The sequence below is a fragment of the Arvicola amphibius genome, chromosome 11, assembly GCF_903992535.2.
Source record: "Arvicola amphibius chromosome 11, mArvAmp1.2, whole genome shotgun sequence".
NCBI lineage: Eukaryota > Metazoa > Chordata > Mammalia > Rodentia > Cricetidae > Arvicola > Arvicola amphibius.
The window spans coordinates 3,236,511-3,251,531 of record NC_052057.2 but is presented as its reverse complement, the minus strand read 5'-3'; the positions used below and the strand labels follow the sequence as shown (position 1 = coordinate 3,251,531).

Sequence of the window (15,021 nt, the reverse complement as noted above, 5' to 3'; positions counted from 1 at the left end):
AGTGCCCAGCTGACAGGAGATTGTCCAGATACAGGCTGATGATTTCTGCAAGCGCTGTGGCTCTCCTTGGAGCTGATTTAATGGTACTTTAAATGCTTTCCAAGACGCTCAAGGAAGGTCTGGTTCAGCCTGTTAAAGAGAAGGAATAAACATGAATTGTGTCTTAGTAATGGCGGCATTGTGAATCTTGAGCTATTCCAATGGCTATTTCCTTTGAGGTAGTTTTCAAGGACATAAAATGATAATTGCAGAATGTATCCATATGAGATGGGAGGTTTTTTTCTCTCACAAGGCTCATGAGTCTAATAAAAAATAAAACATAGTGGGGTTTCCTATGGCCCCAATGTATAGAATGAGGGGTAATTATTGAAAAAACTATTTCAAAAATCTGATTCAATATTTAATTATTTGAAGAAAAAATTAGGGAGGCAGGCAGTCAGCAATCTTAGAAGAAATATATGACAGTTATTACCCCATAATAGCTATCTGTGTAGAACACCGCACATACACAGGTTATGTGGCTCAGTGCAGTTGGGTAGAAGGGTAGCTTATTTGTGAAATTTATTGCCTGAATTGCAACGTCTGTGCCCGTTATTGTTCATAAAGCCAATGGCGGTCAACCAAGAGTAAGTGCAACAGAAGGCAGATCTCTGACAGGAATCAAATGTCCTGAACAACAGAGCCATATGCATGTTTTTATAACATGGATACTTTCAAGTGTGTCATGTGTCACAGAATATATGTTATTAGCATCATAGATACTTTTTAAAGTGAGGGAAATGTTTGGTAGACTGATAGCTTTGATGCAGGCCTCTCCGTAGATAATCATATGGGATAGACTTCTAACTTTTTGTTTGTCTTTATACTTTAAATTGATTTCTCTGATGAAGAATGTTAGTAGGTAAAATAAGAACTTAGGTTGGTTCAATAAATTTCACTCCTTGTTACGATTCATTCATTAGCAATGAAAGTTTTTGATTGTGTCTTGTAACATAAACTGAGGTGGAGCGAGTGGTTCCGAGTCAAGCCACACCCATAGTCCACCATGTCTTCTCTTCCAAAGCAGGCTTGCTGAGGACAGCTTGTCCCTTGGATTACGAAGCGAAGACTCAGCACATGCTGACCCTCATGGCCCAGGATGGTGGCACGCCAGCACTTTCTGCATCCCAGACTCTGACCATCACTGTCCTTGATGTAAATGATGAGATGCCAGTATTTAAGAAACTTCTGTACGAAGCTTCAGTTAAAGAAAACCAAAGTCCCGGTGTGTTCGTTACAAGGGTTGAAGCTGAGGACACAGACTCAGGTAATCTGAAAGCTATAGACACCAGATAACGGGCACCGTAAAAGCACAAAATGGTTACTCTTGGCGTAAAATCGTAGTTATGGAAAAATGGAGCCTGTGAGCTGGCACGGTGGGAAAGTGCTTACACCAGGGAGCCCGAGGACCTGGAACCCATGATGGAAGGAGATAAATAACTCTTGAATGTTCTCTTATGATCTCCACATGTGTGGAAATAATAATAGTAAATAAATTAAGAAAAACAAAAGTTATGGGGAAATGAAGTCGCTACTTATCTCAAACATCAAGTATTTTCAGCAACATTCCTGAAACAAGTAACTATAGATGATGTCTGTTTCTATCTGGCGTCTGTTTGTGTTCATCTTTATTAGCATTGAGAGTGGTACATCTTTAATTAACATGTAATTATGGATTTCGCTGAGATAGCAAGCAGAGAGATGCACATAACTTCACATTTCCCTCCAAGTGCGCTAGAAGGATGGAGCGGGAGGAGTCTGGCGGTTCTCTGTCTCCTCGGTGTAAGGCAGGCTCGCTCCCAGAGCTATGGAGCTGATAGCAGCCTGCCTCGAATCCTAGAATTCTCTCTTACCCAAGCTGTGTGACCCTGAATAAGTTACTAATCCTCTCTGTTCATCTTGTCTGCAAAATGGGGACAATTCTAGTGCCCCCATACACAATTCCGTTATACGTATGAAGACATTACTGAGTGGGAAGAGAGTTTACGCTAATATCTGGCACAGTGAATGGCCATTTTAACTCCTGTTTCTACTGTTATAATTAACACAAAACACAGACACACAACTCTGAAGTTAGCAGTTACTGTGACTGGGAATTTACGAGTGTCTCCGACTTGCCTTTGAACGTCACTGGCTCTCTTATTCATTTAATGATACTCTGTCTTAACTCAAAACTAAATAATGATAAAAATCGATACCTCAGTGTTTGCTATTAACTACATTCTGAGTTTTCCCATCAGAACTAATACAGAGCATTTAATTAGGCAGTCCTTAAAACTTACATTTGTTTAAGATTTACATTTACAAACATGGTAATGATGTTTCCACAAAGCCGATAGTGTAGCAGTGCCCTTTCTTCCCTAAATGTTGATGTGAATTCGTCTGAAATGCTAAGGACACTCTTAGGGATCTCATAATTTTCCCACTTTGACCAAAGGAGGGCAGTGTGAGCACAGGCTTTTCCTCACTGTGCTCAGATAGGAGCATGCTCAGTCCCACCTCACTGTGCTCAGATAGGAGCATGCTCAGTCCGGCTTAGACGTTAACATTTTCCCAGCACTGTTAGCTGGAGGGCAGTGGTTCTCAACCTGTGAATCGCACCGGAAAGCACAGATTCATAAGAATAGCAAAATTACAGTTATGAAGCAGCAATGAAAATAATTGCATGGTTGGGGTCAGCACAGCTGAAGGTTCTGTATTAAAGGGTCGCAGCATTAGAAAGACTGAGAACCGCTGTTTTAGGGTAACGGGAACAATGGGGAATGCAAGCTGTGCTTCTCAGGGCGATCCTGGGGAACATGCAGAAGCCGTGCATCTCAGTGGCCATGGTTCGGATCGCTCCTTTCCAGGGTTGCCGGCTGTCAACCCAGCAGGAGCCTGGGCGAGGCACTGAACCACTTCCCAAAGTAGACAGCATAGGTTGAGCTGTCTGCAGATTTCGGCTTAGCCACATGCAATCTGTTCCCCCCCTGGACCTTACTTTGTTCATTTTATTTTCTGTACGGTGTTCTGTTGAAAAGGGAAAGAGGAATTTCTCTCAAATTTTTGCATTTAATAATAAGACGTGACTGCCATAAGCAAATGCTATCTCTTTGTTGTGGGGTTGCCTAGTGTGCATGCTACTCCTACTAATTATATTTGAGTTGAAACCTTATCATTACAAGGTTCACAATTACAACTGCAAATTTAGATACAGTTATTATTTTTGTGATTTTACATTAATGGAGGTTTGAAATACAACTTAACACCGTCCCAAATCTTCTCTATAATCTTGTATGTCTTGAGATAGTTTGAGTTACTGGAAGTCTTCACTTTAAAAAATTATTTAAATTTTTAATTTTTTGTGCGAATTTCTTACATGCACTGTATTTGCTATGTTTTCAATCGAGCCAGATCTGTTAAGCTGGGGTTTATGTAAGTACATGTGACTGTGTGTGTGCGTGTGTGTGTGTGTGTGTGTGTGTGTGTGTGTGTGTTGTGTTTGAATAAATTTCCTTTCGGTCTTTTTCTTTTTTTGCACTGAGTGAATTCAAACAATGAAACAGGATTATGCATGAGAATTAAATGACGTACTCAAGATTTTAACATAACTGGCATCGGGTTGGAATTTATGAATGGTTTACTTTATAGTATGTATTTAAAAAGTACTATAGTGTTACTTAATACCAGAGAGCTGAGCATATGTGTTCTGGCATGCTAGAATGCAGATTTTGGAAACGTAAGCACGCAGTGCTGTTTGGCATTCTAAGTCCGAAGGGATTTGAATGTTTATGTTGTATGACTCACTCCAAATCTAGCAGGACTTTCTTCTTGTATTAAAAGAAAAAAAAAACAACTACCAGATTTTTACTGGGGTATTAAAATTTTCCCAGCATTTGGTACCCCAACAAAAGCTCCATTGTTAGTGTGGCTGCTCCTGGCACCTCGCACGGTAGATGACTTTGGGGTGATGATGCTTGCTCAATGAGGTGAGATGTACACGTTAACGCGGTCAGGAAGATGGGGTTTGTTTTATTCCATGCAAATGTCCTCTCTTCCCAGTTTCATCTCGAATAGACTACATCTGGTTTCATGACAGGGCTTGCCCTGTGTATGATTGACAGCTGTACTCTTCAAAACCCACTTTTGCAGTCAGGTAAAAGCATAATACTTCACTGACTCTAATTCCGACACGACTGTTCATCTAACGTCAGATATGTAAACTGTGGGAGAAAAGATGTTTTAGAGTGAAGGAAGAAGATAAATAAGGATACCTTACCACTCAGCCTTTGGAGTACTACCAGTGTTGTCCTTATTAGGGTCATTATGTACACCTTCCAATAGAACACTTACATGTGCTCCTTAAAACAAAGGATAAAGATGCTAAAACATCATTTTTTAAAATCATCTGGACATGGAACTAGGGCTTTGCACATGTTAGGCTTTATCCCCCATCCCTAGAAGCCAAAATATCTCAATATATGGCATTTTGTAATAATTGCTCTCAGTTGCAGAAACTCTTGCTGGCTATTGAGTTTCTAATGTCAACTTCTTGATCATAGTATTTCTCCTTCCAGGCAAGTATAATGTCACTTTTTTTTATAAAGATATATTTCCTCTGACCATCTAAGGATATAAAACCTGTCAGTTGCTCACCTGAACGCCGTTGTGGTTGCTCATCAGCCCGATTTCTCAGTCTTTTCCTACAGCATTAGCTGGTTCTAGCGTCAGCCCAACCCAGAGGTGCATTAAGAGAGCTATAGGATCAAGGCACCAACCAGCTCTTCCTGAGCCTGGAGACTTTCATTTTTACCACATCCTAATAGAGGGATTTAGAGGGGACTCAGGCCATTGGGGAGGTAAAATCTTAAATTTCTCAGTCTAAGACCATTGCTAGAGGAGCCACAGTGACACACTGGTGGCTGAGGCTCACTGCTTCTGCTGATCTACCACTGTTCTGTTGGTGTCTGGCTGACTCACACTATGTAGAGTCTCTATAGATTCCAGCTATGAATACATTTATAGAAAGGGAGAAATGAGTAAGGACCAATCATGATCTCACTCGCTCAGAAGACAATCTTTGTTAAATTTGGACTAAACTCTAACTTTTTGTATTTGTTATTGTCTCCTATCTACACTATAAATTCCTGTGTTCAGTGTATTTCACTTTCTTTTAGTCTCAATTCTAGGGTAGTGAGAGATATGACATAGGCATCCAACCGGTACTTTTGACTTCATGACTTGAGAAACCAAATCCTACAAGTCATAAATGGCGTTGGGTTACCTTTAATCTTTGAAATAAATTTATTACTTATTTTTCATTGCCGCTGAACAAGCAGCAAAGCATATCCTCTTTTGGATTTAGAAATATCTGAAGGTGTGAGCATTGTGTCATTAAGAAGACATGAAAGATAGTCTTCCTGACAAGAACATAATATTCCGCATTATCCTGTCAGTAAGTATTCACAGTCTTTAAGATATAGGTCTTTCTCATGCACTTAGAATTGGCTTTATATATATATTCCCCAGGTTTATGCCAATGTGAGTTATTATCTGTCTACAACTTAGACAGGTTTGTACTTTGCTGCCCGCCACACTGCAGACTCTGGTTATGGCTTTTACTGGCCCTTTACGTCCCCTTGTCTCTGTTGTGTATCTGCCACCCAATGTCAGTTCAGTCTCCAAGGAGATTAATCTCAGGGCTCTCGTAGTAGATTTGTGATCTTCTATGAGTTAAGCTGCAAGTGTAAAACTTTCAACTTGCAATTTGCTTTCTGTAAATTCTGATGACATTTGGTTTCCTAATCAGTCTGAGTCTTTCAAGGATCACATCACCAACCGTCCCATTCTCGTGGTCGGCTATTTGTGCTATCACAACAATGAGGGTTTACTGGCATTATCACTCCTTGGACAAGACTCTCAGCACTCCAGTCAAAGACAAAGAGTTCATACTCCCTGATACGCAAGACCTTCTCCTTGTGACAAGTGTTCTTGCCAGTCACGGTCAGCCAAGAGTATTAGACGCTGTAATGCTGTTGCTGCTGAGTAAGCAAAGCAGTACTGTGAAGGAAGAGAGAAGAGTCAGGAGGCTCCTGCCTCTTAAAGGAAAAAGGGAAGGTTTGGGGCTCAAAGGACGGGCTGAAAGAGGAGAGGCCAAGCAGTATCTGGACCACAGAGTGCTAAAGGATGGAATAGCGTTGCTGATGATACAGTGTGCTCTTAGGGGGGAGAAAATTCAATTTTGTCCCCCTTTAAAAATTTACTTACTTAATTTATTGCATGTGTTTCTATTATTTTGCCTGCACGTATGTGCATGCATAATGTATTACAATGTCCAAGAAGGCCAGAAGAGGGCATACATAGGTCCTCAGGAACTGAAAGTACCGATGGCTGTGAGTGACCATGTGGATTCTGGGAACCGAACCCAGGTCTTCTGAAAGAACAGCAAGAACAGAGGAAAGCAGCCATCTCAAACTCTAGTGTAGATTTAGATCTGAGACACAGTAGTGTAAGCACTGTCTTTTAAAAAAAAAGTAAAGGAATAACAATCAGGAAGCGGCCATTATAGAGGCTGCAAGCAAAACAGAGCTTAGTATGTTCAGGGAGCAGAAGGGAAGTAAAGATGGTGGGAATACAGCGAGGGCGTGAGCACCCAGAAGCATCAGAGGAATAAGCAGGGTCCGCATCACAGGAGACTTTGTAGATGCTGGTGAAGTGTGTGAGCCTTATTTTGAGTGCATCCACTCTTTCTTCCTTTATGCTGATCAGCTCTTGTTCATTTTCATGGCCCCACAGAGCGTCTCTGCTGAGTCAGTCATGCTGTATCATGTAGCATTGTGCTTGCATGCTTACATGACTGTACTGAGTGCTGTACGCTAAGTCTTGTAAGGAGCAAGGCTTTGTGATCTTCCTAGCTGTATGTTTTTGTTACCTTCCTCTTGCCTTAGACCATTCCATGCTTACTGAATGAGAGAGTGAACATATTACCTTTAATTCATCAATCTACTCCCCCTGAACTCTACTCCTTCACTCTTTATAACTCCTGGGTTTAATTGTCTGTACCACAAGAAAGGAGCTCTGGAAACCAAGATAGTTGTCTTAACAATATCTTTCCAAGTCTAGCATTCAGTAAATGTGCATGGATAATTGAGCACGGGGAGAGAAATGAGAGAAGAGAGGGAGGGAGGGAGAGAAAAGTTAAATAACCAAACAAATAATTAGATTTTTTTTTTTTTGGTTTTTTCGAGACAGGGTTTCTCTGCAGCTTTTTTTTAGAGCCTGTCCTGGAACTAGCTCTTGTAGACCAGGCTGGCCTCGAACTCACAGAGATCCGCCTGCCTCTGCCTCCCGAGTGCTGGGATTAAAGGCGTGCGCCACCACCGCCCGAATTAGATGTTTTATACATGGTGTTTTCTGGAGTCATTGACTAGGGAAGAAGTGGATGAATCTGTACTCAGCTCCACCTCTATGGCCAGAATTAGCCCTATTCATCCCACTCTGGAAATGAGGAGTAAAATATGACATAGAGAAATAATGAGGGGTAGTATCTCAATTACAGACTGTCTTCCTAGTGTGTGTGAGGCCCTGAATTCCAAACCTAGCAGCAAAACAAACAAACAACTGGATAAATAGATCAATCAATAAATAAAAATGTGAAGCAAAGAAAAAGAGAGCACAAATATTTTCTTTTTCTACTCCTCTTTCCATGTTTTTTCTCATCTTTTGTTCCTTTCTGTATTTTTGGACATCAGTCAGCAACTGATAACACCATGGAAGTGCTAAAATAGGTAAGAGCTGAAGATAGCCACTAGATTTTATGATCATAAAAATCATTGCTCGTAGTGGAAAGAATAGCTAGAGGTGACGGCAGTTTAAAGTTTGCTCCAGAGAATGGACAATATCCTTAAATGAAATGTGGAAATATTGAGAAGGACTTAATTCTTACAGTTTCAGAGGATAGAAGAGACTATAGAGGAAAGACCAAAGACTTTAGGAAAAGTCCAAGTCTGAACAGTTGAAGAATTTCTTCTGCCATTAAGATGGGCAGATAGAAGCAGGGTTGAACATCTATTCAGATGATTAAGGGAATTCTTTCTCAATATTTCCTTTCTTTCTGAGAACACAAAGGAGCTTGTGGGAGCGAGCCAGGATGTGTTTGGTGGGAAACCCTACGGACGAGCTGTGACTGAGGACAATCACAAAAGATGCTGGCGTTTGAGTGACCCTCGCCTGTGCTGTTAGGACCTCCTTTCGGTTTCAGTGTTTGTTGGATAACCGAGGAGAGCAGAAAGATGACTGGCCTGAGCTTTGGCTGTCACTCTGCTGGGAATATTGAACGCGAAGTCACAAGACATGGGGAAGATGCAAGTTGGATGGAGTAAACTCAGGCTGGGCTGCGGAGGGAAAGAAAGTCATTGGGAGGGGTGCTTTCCAGAGCCATGAGGACGAAACCATGAGGCTGCAGGCATTGAGGTCTAATATTAGCTAGTGTCAGGTACATCCAGAAGCAACTGGTCATGTATCCACCCTTCATTAGATGTGTGTCTTGAGGACGACACCACATATCTGTAGACCCAGGCTTCCAACTTGCTTAGTAAGGTAATGGGATTAGACGAAGTCATCGCTATTTCTCTTCTGTTTTCTTATTCTCTTGTTTGCTCTGGACAATTACAAGGGTGTGAGGAGGAATAAGCAAGAAACTCCTTACAGCCGCAAAAATGGGAGGAATTATTTTCACAACGCATAACAATGTGGTATGGCTTGCCTCGCTCCAGATAGGAGACCAACTGCTAGGTTAAACACAAAACAAAGCAAGACTAACCACACAAGCAACCTTGTGGGCCCGCTCCTCCGGCTGAGAATAAACAGAGTCCTACCACGGAGCACAGACTTTTTAAACAGAGGATAATCTACAAGAATTGTCCTCTGCCCCACAAATTCACAATTATGTTGTTAAGTCACAATCAGGGGTGTTAGGAGGAGTAATTAGGACTATGTTGTAGAGTTGCTCGCTCCTAAGAGAAACTTTATGGGAAGGAAAAAATCCAAAGCATTCGCTGTGGGTAAGTCTCACAAGGCTCTTGAAAACTAAGCATTTCTGCTCATGGGGTCGTCACTTCAGAAGAGCAGAGGGAGGTAGGGTCTTCTACTTTAATCTGAAGACTTTTTAATAATCTTGTCTTTCTCATCTACAGCCCGATATATGCACATGAAAAGGGTCAAATGTCCCAAGGAAAGAATTTCTAAACTTTGCTTTATTTTTTCTTCCTTAAGGAGTCAATTCCAAACTTCAGTTTCAAATCTTGCCAGGGCCTGCCTTTGGGTTGTTTGAGATCAACCCTGACACGGGAGAGGTGTTAACAATGGTCACCTTTGACCGAGAAGCTCAAGGGATCTTCACACTTCGAGGTAAGGGACCTGCTCCCAACCATGCAGTCTCAAAGGATGCAGAAGGACAGTCAGTGGGACTTAGCATTTCTTTAATGTTTTTTCTATTTATTTGAAAATGTGCATATGTGAGTGTGTGCCTCTTGTCTGTATGAGCACCATGAGTATGTAGCCTGAAAAGGCTTTCTGATCCCCTTGAATTATTATAGGTGAGCTTCTTAACCAGGTGCTGGGATCAACTCTGGGCTTTTGGAAGAACAGTAGTTTCTCCTAACTGCTGAGCCATTTCTCTAGCCTGCAATTTAAGACTGCCGTAAGATACCCTCAAATAAATATTATTGGCCCATGGCCACCCAGTTAGTTCAATCTCATGCTGTGTCACAAGAACCGTGTTTCTCAGGTATTAACAGCCACAACCCTTCCTTCTTTGTGTTCAACGTCAGTACTTGTGCAAGACAGTGGCGTCCCGCCCTTGTCCAGCACGGCAACCATCATCTGCACCATTGAAGATGAAAACGACCATGCCCCAGAGCCTGCTGTCCTCAGCCACGACATTGAAGTTCTGGAAAACCAAGATCCAGGGGTTGTCTACACTGTGCTGGCTTTTGATATGGATGCTGGCAACAATGGAGTGGTCACCTATGGCATAGCGGGTGAGTCTCACCAAGTCTGCGTTCTCTGGGTGCTGACCAATGTGGATGGTCTGGAGATGTCTGCTGTGTTTTCCTACAAATTCCACACCCAGTCAGAACTGCTGCTCCTTCCCTGTCAGGGTCCAGCCTTGACCGGTTCATATGTTCCAGGGTAGGGGCGTGTGGACTAGAAATGTTAGGCAGATGGATAGAGATACCAAAGAAATACAGAGACATAGGAGATTACTGGGAGGGCAACTCAGTGAACACTGAATACTGAATCCAACTGTGTTTATTTTCCATACTCTTATACGTCCCAGTCCACAAAGGGGGGAAGAAGGCAGAAGACTACTTTAACATGACGCAAAGGGCTACCAGAACAGTTACTTTTGCTTCAATACTTGAGACATCAAGCCACTATTTCCTGAGTTAAGCCTTCTGATGTTTTAGGGAGGATATGCAGTGAACACACCCCAGACCGAGTATCCTGTAGGCAGCCACTCCCTATGCAAACCTCCTGTTTTAAAATGAATGGGTGGGAATAGGCTTGAATTCTCTGACGTTTGGTCAGTGTGGAGCAGGTCTACCTCTATGGGCCATCTTAATGTCCAAAACAGCAAGTAACCACACCCTAGGTCAGGATATCTTGTTTGGAGCCAGACCTGTTGTCAACACCTTTGAGAGAGCAAGAATAAGCTCAAAGCCTCCGGCCTTTAGTCAAGGTGGAAGAGGACTCACATCTGTGGGAGACTCTCTAAACTTTAGTCAAGGTGGAAGAGGACTCACATCTGTGGGAGACTCTCTAACCTTTAGTCAAGGTGGAACAGGACTCACCTCTGTGGGAGACTCTCTAACCTTTAGTCAAGGTGGAACAGGACTCACATCTGTGGGCCCTCACAGTTCCTTCCCATGGAGAAGGCTCTGCCTCTTCCCACTGTATCAGCACCCTCCAAATTTTCTAAGGTCATGGTCTTGAAAGCTTTTCTGAATTTGCTTGTATGCTAAGACTAGGGCAAATACATATAGGACAGATGATCCCTCCCTCCTTCCTTCCTTCCTTCCTTCCTTCCTTCCTTCCTTCCTTCCTTCCTTCCTTCCTTCTCAAAATCTCATAATGTTCCCATATTGGTCTTGAAATCCTGTACTCAAAGTTTCTTCTGACCTAGCCTCTTGACCAACTGTGAGTATACAGCAATCTACTGTGTTAGAGTAAAGAAAAGAACAGGCCTCCTGCCAATTTTCTTTGTTACAGACAGGTTTGGAAGTGATGTCTACATTTTTAAACTTCTTTTTTGGTGCTCAGAGTCCAGGACTTCAGAAACACCGTGTGCGCGCTCTTCCACTAAGCTGTGCCCCATCGGCCCCTTGTGTGCATCCTGAAAGTGGGGAGACAGTTGATTGATAGAAGTAAAGTTATTGCTTGAACATTTTCTGAGTTGCTTCTCCCCCAAACCAATTCATAGCCTTTTGCAGTTATTTATCCATCACAGGAAATTGGGTAAACTTGGTAATTAATAGCAAAGACCTTTTCTGTATGAAGTAGGATGTGTTCTTCAGTCATTAAAGCCAGCCACTACTTCTGCACTGAACTGCAATGGGGGGGGGGTTCAACAGAGGAACAGACAAAGACAGGGAGAGAAAGAAGGAGGGATGGGAGGTGGGCAGGGCCCTTCAAAGGGAACATAGTTACTGTGCACAGGAGGTGCTCTTAGTGGCTGCAGCTGAGCAAGCGTCCTGTCAGAACCCCAAGGTCAGGCCAGTAGAGATACTTCAATACTAACAACCATTACCTTGTAACAGCACCACCTTGAAGAGAATGTGTTAAACACGGGCACCTGGGGCCTATCCAACATCAAAATCATAGAATTCACCTAAGCTAAGTCATGACTGCTACCTTCCTGGGTCTTGCTTTCCACCTTTGACTCCTAGAACCCACCCATTTCCTGTACACGCCTATTACTTCAGAGTCCTCTCCTTCCTGTTTTCTCAAGCGCAGATTATATAACTCCCCCCCTAAACTTCCATGTTCTAGTAAATTCTTATCTTGTTTCCTCAGTCTTCCTCCTAAAGTTGAAAGAGGACTCCTGGCTCTGCCTAAACTCCATCCAGTTCTCCCCGTAAGGCCAGGCAACGAAGTAGAACCCTTGTGATTCGACCCTGTTTCCTCCCAAATCTATGCCCTCACTTGCAACAACCCATGTGTCATGTTCTACATCTTATCTTACCTGCAAACCTCAAGGGAATCCAGTTTATGGAAACTGCTCCAAGACATTTCAGCTGCCAAGTGCTCGCATTTCTGGGACCACATGCTCAGTCGTTGCTTTACACATGACGCTGTCTCCTAGCGTGTCGTCTTGCTAATTCACATTGAAGGGTGAATCTGCACGTTATGGTTTCCAATAGCATCTTGTGGCCATGCTCACATTGCTTTACACTGTTGGATGGATCCCCACGCACCCACACCACCTGAATATGAGTGCTAAGAGCATACCTTAAGGTCTGGATCCCAAGCTGTCCCTTCTTAGATTGTAAGGTCTTGGGAGCAAGATCATGTGTCCCATTCTTCCTTACAGTTCCAATATCAAGCCTACTTGTAGTATACAGTAGGAGCTCATACTTGGCACATCATCAGGCCTCAATGAATGTTGAGCAAATGAATTGATTTTTCAATCACAACGCATCTGTCCATCCCTATGTTGGATGAAGATTAACCGTGTCTTACAAATAAAAAGTCAGGATTCTCCTCCTGAGCCCCTATTTATTGCGATTATTTTCTCTGAACACTTTGATCCCATATGCTTGAAGTGCTTACAAGCTAGTAAGGCCCCATATCCATCCATACTTCATCTCAGCATGCATTCAAGAATATGGCCAATGAGACTAAACCATTTTTACTTCAGTAATCTACAAAGATGACTTTGAGACACTTTGCCTCTGTGTGAGTTATATCCTATGGATGATAGTAAAGGACATATATTTTGAAAGATACAGATATGGGTAAAATATTCTTGCTGATGTCATGGGAGAAGTGGGTGGGCAGTTGTGTGGTCATCTGACAGAAGCGTGAGGACTTGTACACGCGGTGACAGGGGATTGTAGAAGGGAGGATCACAGAAGGGTGCACAGCGGAAATACCCTTCAGCACAGCGGAAATACCCTTCAGCACAGCGGAAATACCCTTCAGCACAGCGGAAATACCCTTCAGCACAGCGGAAATACCCTTCAGCACAGTGGAAATACACTTAGCAGCTAGTTCCATTTTGGAAAACTCTTACAATCCACCTGTTATTTTCTTGGGGTGTTTTCTAAAAGGTTCATCTATTGCTTGCGTATGTGTGTTTGTCTGCATGTATGTATGTGTTCTACTGTTTATGGAAACCAGAAGAGGGCATTGGGTCCCATGGAACAGGAATTACAAAAGTTTGTGAGCTGCCTTATAAGCCCTGAAATTGTACTGGGTCCTCTGGAAGAGTAGCAAATGCTTTTAACCCCTGAGCCATCTCTCCAGGGCCCACCTCTACATATCAATTTTTGATGGATAGCAAAAAAATAAACCCAAACAATATTTCTTATCACTGAATATTGTTTTATTGTCAATAAAATGCACATATTAATGTTATGGTAAAATATATAAATACAAAATGTGTGTACAAAAAATCAGATTGTTGCACATGTTCTAAGATGCATATTGAGGAGTTATGGTGTTGGTCATGCTCAGCTGTTCTCAGTACTTAGGAAAGGGCTATGATACAATAATCAGGATAAATACCTTCAATGATAAAAACTAATAAGTATATCACCTATCAAGGAGCTATTACTTTCCCATTTTAAATAGATTTTAACTGTTTTCTGTAACAGGTGGAAACATTGGTGAGTACTTTGCACTTCATGCAACCTCAGGAGAACTCTCGACAACTCAAGCTTTGGACCGGGAGCAGATCAACAACTTTACCCTCATTATCCTGTGCTCAGATTTGGGGAATCCACCCCGAAGCTCTGTGATGCAGCTTCATGTTAGGGTTTTGGATGACAATGACCACAGCCCTTCCTTTCCCATGCTTCCTTACCAGTCCTCTGTGAGGGAAGATGCTAAGGTGGGCACTGTGGTCCTGGTGCTGTCTGCTGTGGACAGAGATGAAGGCCTCAACGGGCAGGTGGAATATTTTCTGTTGGGAGAATCTTCTGGTGCATTCTCTGTTGATCGGGTAACAGGGACACTGAGAACTAGCCGCACCCTTGATCGAGAAGCCAGACCGCAGCACACGTTCCAAGCTGTGGCCAGAGACTGCGGACCCCAAGGCACGAAGAGCAGTGTGCTGACTATACTCATATCTGTCACTGATGCTAACGACAATGATCCTGTTTGGGAGGAGAACCCAGTTGATGCTTTCCTGTCCCCCAGGCCGTCCCTAAACCAGACCATTGCTCGTCTGAGAGCCAGTGACCCAGATGCAGGGCCCAACGGAACTGTCACTTTCAGTTTCGTGGACACCCAATCAGTGTTTTCTATTGATGAATATACAGGTGAAATTAGACTTTGGCAGAATCCATCTTTGGAATCTTTTCCTATTTGGGTGCAGTTAAAAGCCACAGATCAAGGGGTCCCAGCGAGGGCAACCAAGGGCCTCTTAGTTGTTCACATGGAAGGAGAAGATGTGACGATCTCCTTCAGCCACCGTCTCTACACGGGACTCGTGACAGGAAACTGTGAGTCAGGTGAGCGTATCTTCAAGTTTCTTGTTTACTGAACTAATCTGGGCAAAAAATGCTTTAATTTTTGGGCAGATTGCAGAAGATTGCCCTTGTACTTTCAGAGGCAAGCTGATGAGCCTGTTCCGGATATTGGAAAGTTACAATCAATGTGATTGTATTAGCTTTCCAAGGATACTTTGAAATGACAGAATCAATCCGCTTTTTTTTAAAAACAGGACTGCTCTTTTACTTCACGGTTCTGGAAGTTCCAGGCAAAACCGAGTGGCCCCAT

The 15,021-nt window shown here is 42.8% G+C and overlaps 1 protein-coding gene across 1 annotated transcript in view; it reads left to right on the top strand.

Annotated features, from left to right (window-relative positions):
- Nucleotides 1-15,021, top strand: part of Dchs2 (dachsous cadherin-related 2) — a 184,037-nt gene that overhangs the window by 137,289 nt on the left and 31,727 nt on the right. The window contains 4 exon segments of the mRNA XM_038347950.1: nt 1,067-1,306; nt 9,292-9,426; nt 9,849-10,058; nt 13,896-14,753. Of these exon segments, the coding sequence (XP_038203878.1) occupies nt 1,067-1,306; nt 9,292-9,426; nt 9,849-10,058; nt 13,896-14,753 (1,443 nt within the window).